We start from the raw sequence: 22500 nt of genomic DNA, 5'->3' as shown, positions 1-22500 counted from the left end.
GTGTGTGTGTGTGATGATCAGTTCCCTGGCGGGTCACACGGCTGAGGGTGAGCGTTAGCTGTAATGTGTGTGTGTGTGTGTGATGATCAGTTCCCTGGCGGGTCACACGGGCTGAGGGTGAGCGTCAGCTGTAATGTGTGTGTGTGTGTGACGATCAGTTCCCTGGCGGGTCACACGGCTGAGGGTGAGCGTCAGCTGTAATGTGTGTGTGTGTGTGACGATCAGTTCCCTGGCGGGTCACACGGGCTCAGGGTGAGCGTCAGCTGTAATGTGTGTGTGTGTGTGACGATCAGTTCCCTGGCGGGTCACACGGCTGAGGGTGAGCGTCAGCTGTAATGTGTGTGTGTGTGTGACGATCAGTTCCCTGGCGGGTCACACGGCTGAGGGTGAGCGTCAGCTGTAATGTGTGTGTGTGTGACGATCAGTTCCCTGGCGGGTCACACGGCTGAGGGTGAGCGTTAACTGTAATGTGTGTGTGTGTGTGTGTGACGATCAGTTCCCTGGCGGGTCACACGGCTGAGGGTGAGCGTCAGCTGTAATGTGTGTGTGTGTGTGACGATCAGTTCCCTGGCGTGTCACACGGGCTGAGGGTGAGCGTTAGCTGTAATGTGTGTTGCATGCTCTCTCTCTCTAAGAACGATAGATACCGTGTTCCCTTTAGTAGTTATCACGGAACGATAGATATCGAACCTGTTCCACGAGGCATCAGAGAGTTCAGAGACACTACGTTCATCCCAAACTGGCACCCTATTCCCTACGTAGTGCACTAGTTCTGACCTAGAGCCCTATGGCACCCTATTCCCTACGTAGTGCACTAGTTCTGACCTAGAGCCCTATGGCACCCTATTCCCTACGTAGTGCACTAGTTCTGACCTGGAGCCCTATGGCACCCTATTCCCTACGTAGTGCACTAGTTCTGACCTGGAGCCCCATGGCACCCTATTCCCTACGTAGTGCACTAGTTCTGACCTAGAGCCCTATGGCACCCTATTCCCTACGTAGTGCACTAGTTCTGACCTAGAGCCCTATGAGTAGTGCACTATATAAGGGAATAAGGGTGCCATTGGGGACTACTGTATGTTTGACTGGACGTGGTCGTCAGTAACTGATGTCACTATGATACGCAGCATGTTTACTAAACACACCAAGGGCACTGGGCGAGAGGAGATGATGACATTACCACATGAATGCAGCGCCTGAGAGAGAGAGAGAGAGAGGGAGTGTGTGAACATATCAGAGAGAGAGGGAGAGAGTGAGAGAGAGAGGGAGTGTGTGAACATATCAGAGAGAGAGGGAGAGAGTGAGAGAGAGAGGGAGTGTGTGAACATATCAGAGAGAGAGGGAGAGAGTGAGAGAGAGAGGGAGTGTGTGAACATATCAGAGAGAGAGGGAGAGAGTGAGAGAGAGAGGGAGTGTGTGAACATATCAGAGAGAGAGGGAGAGAGTGAGAGAGAGAGGGAGTGTGTGAACATAACACATAGGGTATAATAGTCCCCAATGGCACCCTTATTCACCTTACTTACAAGCCCTTAACAATGCTTTAAGTTAAGAAAAAAATGTAAATAAGTGTTAAGTAAAAAATACAAAATAAAACTAACAAAGACGGAGACAGAGACAGAGACAGAGTCAGAGAGAGAGAGAGAGAGAGACAGAGAGAGAGAGAGAGAGAGAGAGAGAGAGAGGTGTGTGCTCTGAAGTGTTTGAAGGAAACAGGTGGAAGCCAACACAAAGAAGCAGGACAGAAATCTGTGAATTCCATTAAAGATTGAATCTGAGAGGAGCCATTGGCCGATTAGTTTCTGAACATGTTCTGTTTCCCACAAACCCCTCTGGTGGGGTATCAGTTTCTGCTCTCGTGTGTGTGTGTGTGTGTGTGTGTGTGTGTGTGTGTGTGTGTGTGTGTGTGTGTGTGTGTGTGTGTGTGTGTGTGTGTGTGTGTGTGTGTGTGTGTGTGTGTGTGTGTGTGTGTGTGAGACACTGACACCACATAGAGATTAAGAACTAATAAAGCAACATCATAATTTTCTCTTTTAGTAACCCTGGTTACATCACTGACTCTGACTGAGGACCACAAGTCAACTGAAAAGGTAGCCATTTTGTCCCTTGGTATCCAGAGACTGAGGACCACAAAGTCAACTGAAAAGGTAGCCATTTTGTCCCTTGGTATCCAGAGACTGAGGACCACAAGTCAACTGAAAAGGTAGCCATTTTGTACCTTGGTATCCAGAGACTGAGGATCACAAGTCAACTGAAAAGGTAGCCATTTTGTACCTTGGTATCCATAGACTGAGGACCACAAGTCAACTGAAAAGGTAGCCCTTTTGTCCCTTGGTATCCAGAGACTGAGTACCACAAGTCAACTGAAAGGTAGCCATTTTGTCCCTTGGTATCCAGAGACTGAGGACCACAAGTCAACTGAAAAGGTAACCATTTTGTACCTTGGTACTGAGGACCACAAGTCAACTGAAAAGGTAGCTATTTTGTACCTTGGTACTGAGGACCACAAGTCAACTGAAAAGGTAGCCATTTTGTACCTTGGTACTGAGGACCACAAGTCAACTGAAAAGGTAGCTATTTTGTACCTTGGTATCCAGAGACTGAGGACCACAAGTCAACTGAAAAGGTAGCCATTTTGTCCCTTGGTATCCAGAGACTGAGGACCACAAGTCAACTGACAGGTAGCCATTTTGTACCTTGGTATCCAGAGACTGAGGACCTCAAGTCAACTGAAAAGGTAGCCATTTTGTCCCTTGATATCCAGAGACTGAGGACCTCAAGTCAACTGAAAAGGTAACCATTTTGTCCCTTGGTATCCAGAGACTGAGGACCTCAAGTCAACTGAAAAGGTAACCATTTTGTACCTTGGTATCCAGAGACTGAGGACCACAAGTCAACTGACAGGTAGCCATTTTGTCCCTTGGTATCCAGAGACTGAGGACCACAAGTCAACTGACAGGTAGCCATTTTGTCCTTTGGTATCCAGAGACTGAGGACCACAAGTCAACTGAAAAGGTAGCCATTTTGTCCCTTGATATCCAGAGACTGAGGACCACAAGTCAACTGACAGGTAGCCCTTTTGTACCTTGGTATCCAGAGACTGAGGACCACAAGTCAACTGAAAAGGTAGCCATTTTGTACCTTGATATCCAGAGACTGAGGACCACAAAACAACTGAAAAGGTAGCCATTTTGTACCTTGGTATCCAGAGACTGAGGACCACAAGTCAACTGAAAAGGTAGCCATTTTGTACCTTGGTATCCAGAGACTGAGGACCACAAGTCAACTGAAAAGGTAGCCATTTTGTCCCTTGGTATCCAGAGACTGAGGACCACAAGTCAACTGAAAAGTTAGCCATTTTGTCCCTTGGTATCCAGAGACTGAGGACCACAAGTCAACTGAAAAGGTAGCCATTTTGTACCTTGGTATCCAGAGACTGAGGACCACAAGTCAACTGAAAAGGTAGCCATTTTGTACTTTGGTATCCAGAGACTGAGGACCACAAGTCAACTGAAAGGGTAACCATTATGTACCTTGGTACTGAGGACCACAAGTCAACTGAAAAGGTAGCCATTTTGTACCTTGGTACTGAGGACCACAAGTCAACTGAAAGGTAACCATTTTGTACCTTGGTATCCAGAGACTGAGGACCACAAGTCAACTGAAAGGTAACCATTTTGTACCTTGGTACTGAGGACCACAAGTCAACTGAAAGGTAACCATTTTGTACCTTGGTACTGAGGACCACAAGTCAACTGAAAGGTAACCATTTTGTCCCTTGGTACTGAGGACCACAAGTCAACTGAAAGGTAACCATTTTGTACCTTGGTACTGAGGACCACAAGTCAACTGAAAGGTAACCATTTTGTCCCTTGGTACTGAGGACCACAAGTCAACTGAAAGGTAACCATTTTGTACCTTGGTACTGAGGACCACAAGTCAACTGAAAGGTAGCCATTTTGTACCTTGGTACTGAGGACCACAAGTCAACTGAAAGGTAACCATTTTGTACCTTGGTATCCAGAGACTGAGGACCACAAGTCAACTGAAAGGTAACCATTTTGTACCTTGGTACTGAGGACCACAAGTCAACTGAAAAGGTAGCCATTTTGTACCTTGGTACTGAGGACCACAAGTCAACTGAAAGGTAACCATTTTGTCCCTTGGTACTGAGGACCACAAGTCAACTGAAAGGTAACCATTTTGTACCTTGGTACTGAGGACCACAAGTCAACTGAAAGGTAGCCATTTTGTACCTTGGTACTGAGGACCACAAGTCAACTGAAAGGTAACCATTTTGTCCCTTGGTACTGAGGACCACAAGTCAACTGAAAGGTAACCATTTTGTACCTTGGTACTGAGGACCACAAGTCAACTGAAAGGTAACCATTTTGTACCTTGGTACTGAGGACCACAAGTCAACTGGAAGGTAACCATTTTGTCCCTTGGTACTGAGGACCACAAGTCAACTGAAAAGGTAGCCATTTTGTACCTTGGTACTGAGGACCACAAGTCAACTGAAAGGTAACCATTTTGTACCTTGGTATCCAGAGACTGAGGACCACAAGTCAACTGAAAGGTAACCATTTTGTCCCTTGGTACTGAGGACCACAAGTCAACTGAAAAGGTAGCCATTTTGTACCTTGGTACTGAGGACCACAAGTCAACTGAAAGGTAACCATTTTGTACCTTGGTATCCAGAGACTGAGGACCACAAGTCAACTGAAAGGTAACCATTTTGTACCTTGGTACTGAGGACCACAAGTCAACTGAAAAGGTAGCCATTTTGTACCTTGGTACTGAGGACCACAAGTCAACTGAAAGGTAACCATTTTGTACCTTGGTACTGAGGACCACAAGTCAACTGAAAGGTAACCATTTTGTACCTTGGTACTGAGGACCACAAGTCAACTGAAAGGTAACCATTTTGTCCCTTGGTACTGAGGACCACAAGTCAACTGAAAGGTAACCATTTTGTCCCTTGGTACTGAGGACCACAAGTCAACTGAAAAGGTAGCCATTTTGTACCTTGGTACTGAGGACCACAAGTCAACTGAAAGGTAACCATTTTGTACCTTGGTATCCAGAGACTGAGGACCACAAGTCAACTGAAAGGTAACCATTTTGTACCTTGGTACTGAGGACCACAAGTCAACTGAAAAGGTAGCCATTTTGTACCTTGGTACTGAGGACCACAAGTCAACTGAAAGGTAACCATTTTGTACCTTGGTACTGAGGACCACAAGTCAACTGAAAGGTAACCATTTTGTACCTTGGTACTGAGGACCACAAGTCAACTGAAAGGTAACCATTTTGTCCCTTGGTACTGAGGACCACAAGTCAACTGAAAGGTAACCATTTTGTCCCTTGGTACTGAGGACCACAAGTCAACTGAAAGGTAACCATTTTGTCCCTTGGTACTGAGGACCACAAGTCAACTGAAAGGTAACCATTTTGTCCCTTGGTACTGAGGACCACAAGTCAACTGAAAGGTAACCATTTTGTACCTTGGTACTGAGGACCACAAGTCAACTGAAAGGTAACCATTTTGTACCTTGGTACTGAGGACCACAAGTCAACTGAAAGGTAACCATTTTGTCCCTTGGTACTGAGGACCACAAGTCAACTGGAAGGTAGGATGGAAGGAAAGAGAATCATCAGTGCATATAAATGTCCCTCCTATTCCCCTGGGTCGGCGTACCTTCATGAGGTTGGTTTTCGGAGGCGCCGCCTGGTTCCCCTGTAGTCCTTTACTGATGTCTCTGGGCTCCTGGCGATGCCTCTGTCTGACGATGTACTCATACGTATTCAGACGGTTCCACACTGTAACCGGAGAGAGAGGAGGGTTAGCGATATATATACACACACACTAAACACCGTTAGCAATGTGCGCATTGTACGTACACACACACACACACACACACACACACACACACACACACACACACACACACACACACACACACACACACACACACACACACAGTTAGCAATGTGCGCATTGTACGTACACACACACACACACACACACACACACACACACACACACACACACACACACACACACACACACACACACAGTTAGCAATGTGCGCATTGTACGTACACACACACACACACACACACACACACACACACACACACACACACACACACACACACACACACACACACACACACACACACAGTTAGCAATGTGCGCATTGTACGTACACACACACACACACACACACACACACACACACACACACACACACACACACACACACACACACACACACACACACACACACACACACCTGAATCTCATGGAATCATACATCAAGGATCATCAACTAGATTCAGCTACAAGATGATCTTCTTCTTGTGTGGATGGTCAGAGGGCCAGAACATAAGACCAATTCATTTCTAGATTACAAATTGATGTAAAAAATCCCAAACAGATTTTATATTTGATAAAAACATAATCATTTCAAATGTTGATTACATTGATACACAAATCACATCTCTCTGTTTATGAGTGGAATTACTTGGGAACAGATTTCCTAAATTAAAATCATTTTGAGGTGAATTCCTAGTCTTTTATGTCCAAAAACAGATAAATAAAATAATAAATAATAAATAAAATTGCCCGCCGGCCATTATTTTCTTCCAGTTGAAGATCTCTGCCGTTCATCATCAACGTAAGGAAGCAGCCTTGCTCTCGCTATGGACACAGTAGCAGGCTACAACACAGTAGACATCCCTCCTACGCCCCCTTGTGGTACCTCTCTACATTACAGGCCTATATTCTCAAAGCACCCATAGGAGCACTGATCTGGGATCAGGTTCCCCTTGTTATTTATTATTATATAAAATACTAAACTGATCTGGGATCAGGTTCCCCTTTTTATTTATTATTATATAAAACACTAAACTGATCATAGATTAGTACTCCTACAATGAAAGGCCTTCCTCCCATACAGTCTAGTGGAGGACTAAAGTAACTCCCTATGGCCCCTTCCTCCCATACAGTCTAGTGGAGGACTAGAGTAGCTCCCTATGGCCCCTTCCTCCCTATGGCCCCTCCCTCCCATACAGTCTAGTGGAGGACTAGAGTAGCTCCCTATGGCCCCTTCCTCCCTATGGCCCCTTCCTCCCATACAGTCTAGTGGAGGACTAGAGTAGCTCCTTATGGCCCCTTCCTCCCATACAGTCTAGTGGAGGACTAGAGTAGCTCTCTATGGCCCCTTCCTCCCATACAGTCTAGTGGAGGACTAGAGTAACTCCCTATGGCCCCTTCCTCCCTATGGCCCCTTCCTCCCATACAGTCTAGTGGGGGACTAGAGTAACTCCCTATGGCCCCTTCCTCCCATACAGTCTAGTGGAGGACTAGAGTAGCTCTCTATGGCCCCTTCCTCCCATACAGTCTAGTGGAGGACTAGAGTAGCTCTCTATGGCCCCTTCCTCCCATACAGTCTAGTGGAGGACTAGAGTAGCTCCCTATGGCCCCTTCCTCCCATACAGTCTAGTGGAGGACTAGAGTAGCTCCCTATGGCCCCTTCCTCCCATACAGTCTAGTGGAGGACTAGAGTAGCTCCCTATGGCCCCTTACTCTCTATGGCCCCTCCCTCCCTATGGCCCCTTCCTCCCTATGGCCCCTTACTCTCTATGGCCCCTCCCTCCCTATGGCCCCTCCCTCCCTATGGTCCCTTCCTCCCATACAGTCTAGTGGAGGACTAGAGTAGCTCCCTATGGCCCCTTCCTCCCTATGGCCCCTTCCTCCCATACAGTCTAGTGGAGGACTAGAGTAGCTCCCTATGGCCCCTTCCTCCCTATGGCCCCTTCCTCCCATACAGTCTACTGGAGGACTAGAGTAACTCCCTATGGCCCCTTCCTCTCATACAGTCTAGTGGAGGACTAGAGTAGCTCCCTATGGCCCCTTCCTCCCATACAGTCTAGTGGAGGACTAGAGTAGCTCCCTATGGCCCCTTCCTCCCATACAGTCTAGTGGAGGACTAGAGTAGCTCCCTATGGCCCCTTCCTCCCTATGGCCCCTCCCTCCCATACAGTCTAGTGGAGGACTAGAGTAGCTCCCTATGGCCCCTTCCTCCCATACAGTCTAGTGGAGGACTAGAGTAGCTCCCTATGGCCCCTTCCTCCCATACAGTCTAGTGGAGGACTAGAGTAGCTCCCTATGGTCCCTTCCTCCCTATGGCCCCTTCCTCCCATACAGTCTAGTGGAGGACTAGAGTAGCTCCCTATGGCCCCTTCCTCCCTATGGCCCCTTCCTCCCATACAGTCTAGTGGAGGACTAGAATAGCTCCCTATGGCCCCTTCCTCCCATACAGTCTAGTGGAGGACTAGAGTAGCTCCCTATGGCCCCTTCCTCCCTATGGCCCCTTCCTCCCATACAGTCTAGTGGAGGACTAGAGTAGCTCCCTATGGCCCCTTCCTCCCATACAGTCTAGTGGAGGACTAGAGTAGCTCCCTATGGTCCCTTCCTCCCTATGGCCCCTTCCTACCTTCCAACTCCAGGGTATTGTTTACACTGTGTTGTACTGTGACGGGGCCAATTAGGGCTTGTTGTTTCACCTCCAGAGTATTGTTTACACCGTGTTGTACTGTGACGGGGCCAATTAGGGCTTGTTGCTCCAACTCCAGGGTATTGTTTACACCGTGTTGTGCTGTGACGGGGCCAATTAGGGCTTGTTGTTCCAACTCCAGGGTATTGTTTACACCGTGGTGTACTGTGACGGGGCCAATTAGGGCTTGTTGTTCCAACTCCAGGGTATTGTTTACACCGTGGTGTACTGTGACGGGGCCAATTAGGGCTTGTTGTTCCAACTCCAGGGTATTGTTTACACCGTGGTGTACTGTGACAGGGCCAATTAGGGCTTGTTGTTCCAACTCCAGGGTATTGTTTACACCGTGTTGTACTGTGACGGGGCCAATTAGGGCTTGTTGTTCCAACTAGAGGGTATCGTTTACACTGTGTTGTACTGTGACGGGGCCAATTAGGGCTTGTTGTTCCAACTAGAGGGTATCGTTTACACTGTGTTGTACTGTGACGGGGCCAATTAGGGCTTGTTGTTTCACCTCCAGGGTATCGTTTACACCGTGTTGTACTGTGACGGGGCCAATTAGTTCATTGTCATCGTGTGGAACCGGAGGCCACAGGGAAACAGTACATTTACACTGAGTGGACAAAACATTATGAACACCTGCTCTTTCCAAGACAGACTGACCAGGTGAATCCAGGTGAAAGACATGATCCCTTATTTATGTCACCTGTTAAATCCACTTCAGTCAGTGTAGATGAAGGGGAGGAGACGGGTTAAAGAAGGATTTTTAAGCCTTGAGACAATAGAGACGTGTGTTTGCCCATTCAGAGGGTGAAAGGGCAAGACATAATATTGTAGTGTCTTTTGAACAGGGTATGGTAGTAGGTGTCGGGTGCACCGGTTTGAGAGTCAAGAACTGCAACGCTGCTGGGTTTTTCACACTCAACAGTTTCCTGTGTGTATCAGGAATGGTCCACTGGGGCTAACGCTGCTGTTACTATGGAGACGCAGATCAGAATAGAAGTCTAGTCATTGTCAGGGTTGAATATTTCACCACAGCACTGACTCTGTATAGTACCCACTAAGAGAGGCAGATATGATATACAGACTCTTGTTGAGATGTGAATGACCAAAGTGTACACTGTGAGAGATTTTGACTAAGGTATAAAGTACAAAGTTAGTTATATAAATGCTTAGTTGCTAGGTAAACGTTAGATATAAAATGTGAGTTCTCGGACTGCCCGAAGTGAGCCAGCTAGATAGACGTACTGAGGTACAGGATACGTGTGTAAACAGAGTCGGTGTCCCAGCAGACAGACATACAGAGGACCAGCCAGCCAGACACAGCCATAAACATGATGTATAAACCAGATTGTTTAAACTCACTGAGGTAGAAGTGGAAGCAGAGCAGATGTCCCAGCAGCAGAGCAGAGAGCAGGCCCAGGGCGATGGTGATGCCAGCCAGGGCAGGGATGGCTGGGCCCGCTGTGGAGACCGGAGCCACGGGCAGGAAAACAAACCACACCACCGTCTCATTCTTCACTGCGAGGGGGACAAGGCAGGGACATCAGCACAGACTTCAGGAGTGGACACATTTAGTAAAATCTCTCTCTCTCTAATAATAAAGCTGATGGATTGATTGATTTACCTTGGAAGTGTTTCAGAACCAGGGTTTACCTTGGAAGTGTTTATCAGTACCAGGGTTTACCTTGGAAGTGTTTATCAGTGCCAGGGTTTACCTTGGAAGTGTTTATCAGTGCCAGGGTTTACCTTGGAAGTGTTTATCAGTGCTAGGGTTTACCTTGGAAGTGTTTCAGTACCAGGGTTTACCTTGGAAGTGTTTATCAGTACCAGGTACCAGGGTTTACCTTGGAAGTGTTTATCAGTGCTAGGGTTTACCTTGGAAGTGTTTATCAGTACCAGGGTTTACCTTGGAAGTGTTTATCAGTTACCAGGTACCAGGGTTTACCTTGGAAGTGTTTATCAGTACCAGGGTTTACCTTGGAAGTGTTTATCAGTACCAGGTACCAGGGTTTACCTTGGAAGTGTTTATCAGGTACCAGGGTTTACCTTGGAAGTGTTTATCAGTGCTAGGGTTTACCTTGGAAGTGTTTATCAGTACCAGGGTTTACCTTGGAAGTGTTTATCAGTACCAGGTACCAGGGTTTACCTTGGAAGTGTTTATCAGTACCAGGGTTTACCTTGGAAGTGTTTATCAGTACCAGGGTTTACCTTGGAAGTGTTTATCAGTGCCAGGGTTTACCTTGGAAGTGTTTATCAGTACCAGGTACCAGGGTTTACCTTGGAAGTGTTTATCAGTACCAGGGTTTACCTTGGAAGTGTTTATCAGTACCAGGGTTTACCTTGGAAGTGTTTATCAGTACCAGGGTTTACCTTGGAAGTGTTTATCAGTACCAGGTACCAGGGTTTACCTTGGAAGTGTTTATCAGTACCAGGGTTTACCTTGGAAGTGTTTATCAGTGCTAGGGTTTACCTTGGAAGTGTTTATCAGTACCAGGGTTTACCTTGGAAGTGTTTATCAGGTACCAGGGTTTACCTTGGAAGTGTTTCAGTACCAGGGTTTACCTTGGAAGTGTTTATCAGGTACCAGGGTTTACCTTGGAAGTGTTTATCAGTACCAGGGTTTACCTTGGAAGTGTTTATCAGTGCTAGGGTTTACCTTGGAAGTGTTTATCAGTGCCAGGGTTTACCTTGGAAGTGTTTATCAGGTACCAGGTACCAGGGTTTACCTTGGAAGTGTTTATCAGTACCAGGGTTTACCTTGGAAGTGTTTATCAGTGCCAGGGTTTACCTGGGAAGTGTTTATCAGTGCCAGGGTTTACCTTGGAAGTGTTTATCAGTTACCAGGTACCAGGGTTTACCTTGGAAGTGTTTATCAGTACCAGGTACCAGGGTTTACCTTGGAAGTGTTTATCAGTACCAGGGTTTACCTTGGAAGTGTTTATCAGTACCAGGGTTTACCTTGGAAGTGTTTATCAGTACCAGGTACCAGGGTTTACCTTGGAAGTGTTTATCAGTACCAGGGTTTACCTTGGAAGTGTTTATCAGTACCAGGTACCAGGGTTTACCTTGGAAGTGTTTATCAGTGCGCAGCTTTGAGGGGTCCAAGAAGAACTCGATGAAGATGTAACTGGCGATGACCACCACCAGGCATATACCCAGCAGAGCAGAGATCACACTGTTCAGGAAGAGCCTGGGGTAGAGAGAGAGGAGAGGGTACATGAACACAGACATCACACTGTTCAGGAAGAGCCTGGGGGAGAGAGAGAGAGAGGAGAGGGTAGATGAACACAGAGACCACACTGTTCAGGAAGAGTCTGGGGTAGAGAGAGAGGAGAGGGTACATGAACACAGAGACCACACTGTTCAGGAAGAGTCTGGGGTAGAGAGAGAGGAGAGGGTACATGAACTCAGAGACCACACTGTTCAGGAAGAGTCTGGGGTAGAGAGAGAGGAGAGGGTACATGAACACAGAGACCACACTGTTCAGGAAGAGCCTGGGGGAGAGAGAGAGAGAGGAGAGGGTAGATGAACACAGAGACCACACTGTTCAGGAAGAGCCTGGGGGAGAGAGAGAGAGAGGAGAGGGTACATGAACACAGAGATCACACTGTTCAGGAAGAGTCTGGGGTAGAGAGAGAGGAGAGGGTACATGAACACAGAGACCACACTGTTCAGGAAGAGCCTGGGGTAGAGAGAGGGGAGAGGAGAGGGTACATGAACACAGAGATCACACTGTTCAGGAAGAGCCTGGGGTAGAGAGAGAGGAGAGGAGAGGGTACATGAACACAGACATCACACTGTTCAGGAAGAGCCTGGGGTAGAGAGAGAGGAGAGGGTACATGAACACAGAGATCACACTGTTCAGGAAGAGTCTGGGGTAGAGAGAGGAGAGGAGAGGGTACATGAACACAGAGACCACACTGTTCAGGAAGAGTCTGGGGTAGAGAGAGGAGAGGAGAGGGTACATGAACACAGAGACCACACTGTTCAGGAAGAGCCTGGGGTAGAGAGAGAGGATAGGGTACATGAACACAGAGATCACACTGTTCAGGAAGAGACTGGAGTAGAGAGAGAGAGGAGAGGGTACATGAGCCAGAGACCACACTGTTCAGGAAGAGCCTGGGGTAGAGAGAGAGGAGAGGGTACATGAACACAGAGATCACACTGTTCAGGAAGAGCCTGGGGTAGAGAGAGAGGAGAGGGTAGATGAACACAGAGATCACACTGTTCAGGAAGAGCCTGGGGTAGAGAGAGAGGAGAGGAGAGGGTACATGAACACAGAGATCACACTGTTCAGGAAGAGTCTGGGGTAGAGAGAGAGAGGAGAGGGTACATGAACACAGAGATCACACTGTTCAGGAAGAGCCTGGGGTAGAGAGAGAGAGGAGAGGGTACATGAACACAGAGATCACACTGTTCAGGAAGAGCCTGGGGTAGAGAGAGAGGAGAGGGTACATGAACACAGAGATCACACTGTTCAGGAAGAGCCTGGGGTAGAGAGAGAGGAGAGGGTACATGAACACAGAGATCACACTGTTCAGGAAGAGCCTGGGGTAGAGAGAGAGGAGAGGGTACATGAACACAGAGATCACACTGTTCAGGAAGAGCCTGGGGTAGAGAGAGAGGAGAGGGTACATGAACACAGAGATCACACTGTTCAGGAAGAGCCTGGGGGAGAGAGAGAGAGGATAGGGTACATGAACACAGAGATCACACTGTTCAGGAAGAGCCTGGGGTAGAGAGAGAGGATAGGGTACATGAACACAGAGTGATGGGAGGTTAGGATATGATATATTGTCTATACCAGCTATATTAGTGAGGGGTGAAAAAGGCAACAATAAAGCTTTGAGCATGTTCAGTGACTATGCATAGTTACATACTTTGAAGTGAACACTATGCATAGTTACATACTTTGAAGTGAACACTATGCATAGTTACATACTTTGAAGTGAACACTATGCATAGTTACATACTTTGAAGTGAACACTATGCATAGTTACATACTTTGAAGTGAACACTATGCATAGTTACATACTTTGAAGTGAACACTATGCATAGTTACATACTTTGAAGTGAACACTATGGATAGTTACATACTTTGAAGTGAACACTATGACTAGTTACATACTTTGAAGTGAACACTATGCATAGTTACATACTTTGAAGTGAACACTATGCATAGTTACATACTTTGAAGTGAACACTATGCATAGTTACATACTTTGAAGTGAACACTATGGATAGTTACATACTTTGAAGTGAACACTATGACTAGTTACATACTTTGAAGTGAACACTATGGATAGTTACATACTTTGAAGTGAACACTATGGCTAGTTACATACTTTGAAGTGAGCACTATGGATAGTTACATACTTTGAAGTGAACACTATGGATAGTTACATACTTTGAAGTGAACACTATGCATAGTTACATACTTTGAAGTGAACACTATGGATAGTTACATACTTTGAAGTGAACACTATGCATAGTTACATACTTTGAAGTGAACACTATGCATAGTTACATACTTTGAAGTGAACACTATGGATAGTTACATACTTTGAAGTGAACACTATGACTAGTTACATACTTTGAAATGAACACTATGCATAGTTACATACTTTGAAGTGAACACTATGCATAGTTACATACTTTGAAGTGAACACTATGGATAGTTACATACTTTGAAGTGAACACTATGGATAGTTACATACTTTGAAGTGAACACTATGGATAGTTACATACTTTGAAGTGAACACTATGCATAGTTACATACTTTGAAGTGAACACTATGGATAGTTACATACTTTGAAGTGAACACTATGACTAGTTACATACTTTGAAGTGAACACTATGGATAGTTACATACTTTGAAGTGAACACTATGGCTAGTTACATACTTTGAAGTGAACACTATGGATAGTTACATACTTTGAAGTGAACACTACGGCTAGTTACATACTTGTATACAGCCTATATGTGGTGAGATGGAGATGAGGAGAGAGGGAGAATGAGGGAAAGAGAGGGGCAGAATGAGAGAGTAGATAAGATACAAATAAACAATGCAGAGAGAGAGAGAGAGAGAGAGACAGACAGAGACAGAGACAGAGAGAGACAGAGGAGAGAGACAGAGACAGAGACAGAGGAGAGAGACAGAGGAGAGAGACAGAGACAGAGGAGAGAGACAGAGGAGAGAGACAGAGGAGAGAGACAGAGGAGAGAGACAGAGACAGAGTAGAGAGACAGAGGAGAGAGACAGAGAGGAGAGAGACAGAGACAGACAGAGAGGAGAGAGACAGAGACAGAGACAGAGGAGAGAGACAGAGGAGAGAGACAGAGGAGAGAGACAGAGGAGAGAGAGAGAGGAGAGAGACAGAGGAGAGAGAGAGAGGAGAGAGACAGAGAGAGAGGACAGAGGACAGAGACAGACAGAGAGGAGAGAGACAGAGACAGACAGAGAGGAGAGAGACAGACAGAGACAGAGAGAGATACTGACCAGTAATTCCTGCTCCCCACACAGTTGTTGAGCCACCTGCAGTGATGGTCAAAACTAGCAACACACTTGTTACAGGCACTGCAGTGTTTGGATTTGGGCCCCCTGCAACACACCAGACATGTCTCAGTAGAGAAACACATATTCATACACAATGTGACTGGCCCTGAACACTACAGACCCCCAGGGCAGGGCTCACCATATGAGCTGGTAGTTATGGGCTGCTGGGCTTTTGGCTGTTTCTGCTCACTCATGACAGATGATGAGGTGATCACGAGGTGACATTTCTCTGTGAGGCTTTACAAAGAGAGTACTCACAAGGCTACTTCACAGAGGTGATATTTCTCTGTGAGGCTTAACAAAGAGAGTTCTCACACGTTTACTTCACAGAGGTGATATTTCTCTGTGAGGCTTTACAAAGAGAGTACTCACACGTCTACTTCACAGAGGTGATATTTCTCTGTGAGGCTTTACAAAGACAGTACTCACAAGGCTACTTCACAGAGGTGATATTTCTCTGTGAGGCTTTACAAAGAGAGTACTCACACGTCTACTTCACAGAGGTGATATTTCTCTGTGAGGCTTCACAAAGAGAGTACTCACACGTCTACTTCACAGAGGTGATATTTCTCTGTGAGGCTTCACAAAGAGAGTACTCACACGTCTACTTCACAGAGGTGATATTTCTCTGTGAGGCTTCACAAAGAGAGTACTCACACGTCTACTTCACAGAGGTGATATTTCTCTGTGAGGCTCTACAAAGAGAGTACTCACACGTCTATTTCACAGAGGTAGCAGTGGCAGTTCTCGATGACGTGGGCATGTTTGGTGCGGTCGAACACGGGCACGGGTCCGTGGTAGCTCTTGGCCCTGACGTTGTAGTCCGCGGGGTCGACGGAAACCGCCATCAGGTGGACAAACAGGTGACACACAAACATGATGCCCGTGCACTGGAGACGGGAGGCAGTTAAGGACCTGGTGCTGCGTGCTGTAGTGGTGTAACCTCAATACTAACAGAACAGGATGCTTTATGTACAGTCTGTCAGTAAGAGTAGGGTTAGCTTCATTCTACTCCATCATGTCAGTTCAAATAGTACCCAATAGGAACAGAGGATTCATACTACCCAATAGGAACAGAGGATTCATACGACCCAATAGGAACAGAGGATTCATACTACCCAATGGGAACAGAGGATTCCATACTACCCAATAGGAACAGAGGATTCCATACTACCCAATAGGAACAGAGGATTCCATACTACCCAATAGGAACAGAGGATTCCATACTACCCAATTGGAACAGAGGATTCATACTACCCAATAGGAACAGAGGATACATACGACCCAATAGGAACAGAGGATTCATACGACCCAATAGGAACAGAGGATACATACTACCCAATAGGAACAGAGGATACCATACTACCCAATAGGAACAGAGGATTCCATACTACCCAATAGGAACAGAGGATTCCATACTACCCAATAGGAACAGAGGATTCCATACTACCCAATAGGAACAGAGGATTCATACTACCCAATAGGAACAGAGGATACATACTACCCAATAGGAACAGAGGATTCATACTACCCAATAGGAACAGAGGATTCATACTACCCAATAGGAACAGAGGATACCATACTACCCAATAGGAACAGAGGATACATACTACCCAATAGGAACAGAGGATTCATACTACCCAATAGGAACAGAGGATTCATACTACCCAATAGGAACAGAGGATTCATACTACCCAATAGGAACAGAGGATTCATACTACCCAATAGGAACAGAGGATTCATACTACCCAATAGGAACAGAGGATTCATACTACCCAATAGGAACAGAGGATTCATACTACCCAATAGGAACAAAGGATTCATAGTACCCAATAGGAACAGAGGATTCATACGACCCAATAGGAACAGAGGATTCATACTACCCAATAGGAACAGAGGATTCATACTACCCAATAGGAACAGAGGATTCATACTACCCAATAGGAACAGAGGATTCATACTACCCAATAGGAACAGAGGATTCATACTACCCAATAGGAACAGAGGATTCATAATACCCAATAGGAACAGAGGATTCATACTACCCAATAGGAACAGAGGATTCATACTACCCAATAGGAACAGAGGATTCATCCTACCCAATAGGAACAGAGGATTCATAATACCCAATAGGAACAGAGGATTCATACTACCCAATAGGAACAGAGGATTCATACTACCCAATAGGAACATAGGATGCCAATACATTGTTGGTCGTAGGTTTGAGGACCCCTTTCAGTTGACTTCAGATGAGATTGAACGGACCCCAACCCTGTAGATAAGTCTACTTGATCGCACCATTGATTTGACCACTAGGCTGTTATCCTACTGTATGTGTTGCTGAGGCGATCACCACAACGCTGTCACTCTGAGCAGAACCATTGAACCCCATTACAATGAGTGCATCCCACATTCAGATTGTGATCGACCGTATACAATGATGGAGAGGATACGATGTAGCCAGCAGGGATCCAGTGGGAGGGAAGCAAGGGGACAAACACTCCAAACCCGGTGACAGCAAAGAAGAGGTAGAGGAGCCATGCCAGGAACTGGAAGGGGTGTGGAGGCCAGCTCCACCCGTTGGTCCTGGAGCACAGAGGAAGGTCCCGCCGGGGCCCAGCCTCACTCACTGGGGCCGTACGGTTGGGGTTGGGTTTACACACATCCATATGGGGGGGGGGGGGGGGGGACGGACGCCTTCTGGAGGGGGGGACGCCTTCTGGAGGGAGGGAGGGGACGCCTTCTGGAGGGAGGGAGGGGACGCACTCTGGAGGGAGGGAGGGGACGCACTCTGGAGGGAGGGAGGGGACGCCTTCTGGAGGGAGGGAGGGGACGCCTTCTGGAGGGAGGGAGGGGGGACGCACTCTGGAGGGGAGGGGACGCCTTCTGGAGGGAGTGAGGGGACGCCTTCTGGAGGGAGGGAGGGGACGCCTTCTGGAGGGAGGGAGGGGGGACGCCTTCTGGAGGGGAGGGGACACCTTCTGGAGGGAGGGAGGGGACGCCTTCTGGAGGGAGGGAGGGGACGCCTTCTGGAGGGAGGGAGGGGACACACTCTGGAGGGAGGGAGGGGACGCCTTCTGGAGGGAGGGAGGGGACGCCTTCTGGAGGGAGGGAGGGGACGCCTTCTGGAGGGAGGGAGGGGACACCTTCTGGAGGGAGGGAGGGGGGACGCCTTCTGGAGGGAGGGAGGGGGGACGCCTTCTGGAGGGAGGGAGGGGGGGACGCCTTCTGGAGGGAGGGAGGGGACGCACTCTGGAGGGGAGGGGACACCTTCTGGAGGGAGGGAGGGGACGCCTTCTGGAGGGAGGGAGGGGACGCCTTCTGGAGGGAGGGAGGGGACGCCTTCTGGAGGGAGGGAGGGAGGGGACGCCTTCTGGAGGGAGGGGACACCTTCTGGAGGGAGGGAGGGGACGCCTTCTGGAGGGAGGGAGGGGACACCTTCTGGAGGGAGGGAGGGAGGGGACGCCTTCTGGAGGGAGGGAGGGGACGCCTTCTGGAGGGAGGGAGGGGACGCCTTCTGGAGGGAGGGAGGGGACGCCTTCTGGAGGGAGGGAGGGGACGCCTTCTGGAGGGAGGGAGGGGACACCTTCTGGAGGGAGGGAGGGAGGGGACGCCTTCTGGAGGGAGGGAGGGGACGCCTTCTGGAGGGAGGGAGGGGACGCCTTCTGGAGGGAGGGAGGGGACGCCTTCTGGAGGGAGGGAGGGGACGCCTTCTGGAGGGAGGGAGGGGATGCCTTCTGGAGGGAGGGAGGGGACGCCTTCTGGAGGGAGGGAGGGGACGCCTTCTGGAGGGAGGGAGGGGACGCCTTCTGGAGGGAGGGAGGGGACGCCTTCTGGAGGGAGGGAGGGGGGACGCCTTCTGGAGGGAGGGAGGGAGGGAGGGAGGGGGGACGCCTTCTGGAGGGAGGGAGGGGACGCCTTCTGGAGGGAGGGAGGGGACGCCTTCTGGAGGGAGGGAGGGGACGCCTTCTGGAGGGAGGGAGGGGACGCCTTCTGGAGGGAGGGAGGGAGGGGACGCCTTCTGGAGGGAGGGAGGGGACGCCTTCTGGAGGGAGGGAGGGGACGCCTTCTGAAGGGAGGGAGGGGGGACGCCTTCTGGAGGGAGGGAGGGGACGCCTTCTGGAGGGAGGGAGGGGACGCCTTCTGGAGGGAGGGAGGGGACGCCTTCTGGAGGCAGGGAGGGGACGCCTTCTGGAGGGAGGGAGGGGACGCCTTCTGGAGGGAGTGAGGGGACGCCTTCTGGAGGGAGGGAGGGGACACCTTCTGGAGGGAGGGAGGGAGGGGACGCCTTCTGGAGGGAGGGAGGGGACGCCTTCTGGAGGGAGGGAGGGGACGCCTTCTGGAGGGAGGGAGGGGACGCCTTCTGGAGGGAGGGAGGGGACGCCTTCTGGAGGGAGGGAGGGGACGCCTTCTGGAGGGAGGGAGGGGACGCCTTCTGGAGGGAGGGAGGGAGGGGACGCCTTCTGGAGGGAGGGAGGGGACGCCTTCTGGAGGGAGGGAGGGGACGCCTTCTGGAGGGAGGGAGGGGACGCCTTCTGGAGGGAGGGACGGGACGCCTTCTGGAGGGAGGGAGGGGACGCCTTCTGGAGGGAGGGAGGGGACGCCTTCTGGAGGGAGGGACGGGACGCCTTCTGGAGGGAGGGAGGGGACGCCTTCTGAAGGGAGGGAGGGGGGACGCCTTCTGGAGGGAGGGAGGGGACGCCTTCTGGAGGGAGGGACGGGACGCCTTCTGGAGAGAGGGATGGGGAGAGAGAGAGAGAGAGAGAGAGAGAGAGAGAGAAAAGCATCAGAACTCTGGTCATTGCTGCATTATTCACACATCATATAACATTGGTATTAGCTACATTGGTATTGACATTAACTTACCGTATCATCCATGTCAATTATGCCTATTTTGAAGGATGTAATTAAGGAAGACCATTTTGCATAGTTTTGGTTACAGGTCAGAACCTATTCAGGTGAGGGCTGTACTGTACCTACATGATCACTAGCTAACACTAAAACGCAATCCAAATGTTTGTGTGCAGGCCGGGTGTTTCTGAAACCAGTCAGCTCATCATTACTCTGCTCTGTAGCTAGCTGGCTAGCATGCCTACCATATCAGCATCATTATCTCTGTACTGTAGCTAGCTGGCTAGCATGCCTACCATATCAGCATCATTATCTCTGTACTGTAGCTAGCTGGCTAGCATGCCTACCATATCAGCATCATTATCTCTGTACTGTAGCTACCTGGCTAGCATGTCTACCATATCACCATCAGTATCTCTGTACTGTAGCTAGCTGGCTAGCATGCCTACCATATCAGCATCATTATCTCTGTACTGTAGCTGGCTAGCATGCCTTCCATATCAGCATCATTATCTCTGTACTGTAGCTAGCTGGGTAGCATGCCTACCATATCAGCATCATTATCTCTGTACTGTAGCTAGCTGGCTAGCATGCCTACCATATCAGCATCATTATCTCTGTACTGTAGCTAGCTGGCTAGCAAGCCTTCCATAACAGCATCATTATCTCTGTAGCTAGCTAGCTAGCAAGCCTAACGTTACCATATCATTATCTTGCTTGTAGCCAGAAGAACAGAAGCAGCATCCCGTTCTAAAAGGGAAGCAGATAAATGATGTCGGCTTGTGACTGAGTGACTCACCTTTTCAGTGCGGGTTGAATCGACTGGGGACGCTGCCGCTGCGGGCTGTTCTTCTGAACCAAATCATTTCAGAATCCGATCACAACAAGGCAGGTCCCGCGGTTGTCTTTCCTCCAGGGGGTTCAGCTAAAGTCCAGTAGCAGGGTCCCATGTCTTGCTTCAGCATGAATGCCAGCCATTGCTGTTAACTAGCTAGCTAGCTGTACATAGGTTCTGCACACCATAACAGAGGCAATCAGCCAACCCTCTTCCTCAGAGGATTTCAAGTCAGTAGGGCGTAAAAGCATATGCCATGGGGGGATAGAACTTGCTAGTTAAGCTTTACTAGCCTCTAAATCAGCACCATGCGATTTGTTTTAGGCTAGCAAGCTAACTTAGCGAATTGCTATTTGCTAGCTTATCTGAAAGCAAGCAAAGGTAACGTTAGCTAACTGTACCAGGAACAGTTCATTGATTAGGAGATTGTTCTTGATGTCGGGAATCTGTTAGCTCTGTAGCTAACCGTTATTACCGTACTGTAACAGTCATTAGCCGGGCAATGTGGCATCAGTAAACTCAGCCAGCGACGTTAGCTTGTTCAAAAAAGACAAAGATTCAACAAAAAATACCAAATCACGAAATATCAAAAGCTACCACCAATTGACTTATACTATTTTCATCTTCAATGGTAACGTATTTTAACCAGATAACGGCTAATAACGGTACCTTCGGTAGCCTTTGAGTTGGTCCTTGTAAAAAATCCCTTCCGACTTCAACCCCCTGGTTTCCCTGGTAACGACCCAGAGCCCCGTTCTGATTGGTCCTAGTAGGAGTCGCCACCACAGTGCCCCCTGGTGGTCACGTCAAGCAACACGCTCGTCCTGTACCTGTTTCAACTAATGGTTCCCAGAATGTTTTCACAGACGAGCTACAGGTGCAGCAGAGCCAGGTAGTTATGCATTGATTCAGCAGGAGACTGCGTATATTAATGTACAAAACTGAAAACAGTATAAATATCTTTACTTTTTTCAACGTGTCAGCTGATTCACCTTTATTTAACCAGGTAGGCCAGTTGAGAACAAGTTCTCATTTACAACTGTGACCTGGCCAAGATAAAGCAAAGCAGTTCGACACATACAACAACACAGAGTTACCCATGGCGTAAAACAAACATACAGTCAATAATACAGTAGAAAAATATGTCTATATACAATGTGAGCAAGTGAGGTGAGATAAGGGAGGTGAAGGCAAAAAAAAGGCCATGGTGGCGAAGTAAATACAATATAGCAAGTAAAACACTGGAATGGTAGATTTGCAGTGTAAGAATGTGCAAAGTAGAGATAGAAATAATGGGGTGCAAAGGAGCAAAATAAATAAATACAGTAGGGGGAGAGGTAGTTGTTTTGGCTAAATTATAGATGGGCTATGTACAGGTGCCGTCATCTGTGAGCTGCTCTGACAGCTGGTGCTTAAAGCTAGTGAGGGAGATAAGTGTTTCCAGTTTCAGAGATTTTTGTATATAGTGAAGAATGGAGGAAATGGATCATGATCCCATGACATTCGTATAGTGCTTGATTTCTCTTATACACCCGGAGTGCTCAAGGACATTTCTGTCTTTTGTGTCAGGAGATCTGAGTTTCCACCCGAACACCATCATTTCCCGTCTGAATTTGTATTGTATGGTAACCGTTGGCGATGCTTGAACAAAATCATCACCCAGTACGACTACTCTGTGTGTGTGTCACGTTGGT

General features: G+C 48.3%; 1 protein-coding gene across 1 annotated transcript in view; it reads right to left on the bottom strand.

Moving 5' to 3' along the window:
* LOC129854508 (palmitoyltransferase ZDHHC1-like) overlaps positions 1-17795 on the bottom strand; it is a 52262-nt gene extending 34467 nt beyond the window's left edge. Inside the window, exons 1-6 of the mRNA XM_055921626.1 lie at positions 17574-17795; positions 15835-16010; positions 15064-15165; positions 11630-11754; positions 9927-10082; positions 5699-5820 (exon numbers count right to left, since the gene is read on the bottom strand). Coding sequence (XP_055777601.1) covers positions 5699-5820; positions 9927-10082; positions 11630-11754; positions 15064-15165; positions 15835-16010; positions 17574-17789 — 897 coding nt within the window. The 5' untranslated portion in view covers positions 17790-17795. The remainder of the gene's footprint in view (positions 1-5698; positions 5821-9926; positions 10083-11629; positions 11755-15063; positions 15166-15834; positions 16011-17573) is intronic.
* Positions 17796-22500: the final 4705 nt, after the last annotated feature.

Source organism: Salvelinus fontinalis, chromosome 4, assembly GCF_029448725.1.
Source record: "Salvelinus fontinalis isolate EN_2023a chromosome 4, ASM2944872v1, whole genome shotgun sequence".
In the NCBI taxonomy this organism is placed as follows: domain Eukaryota; kingdom Metazoa; phylum Chordata; class Actinopteri; order Salmoniformes; family Salmonidae; genus Salvelinus; species Salvelinus fontinalis.
This window is presented reverse-complemented; position numbering and strand designations above follow the sequence as displayed.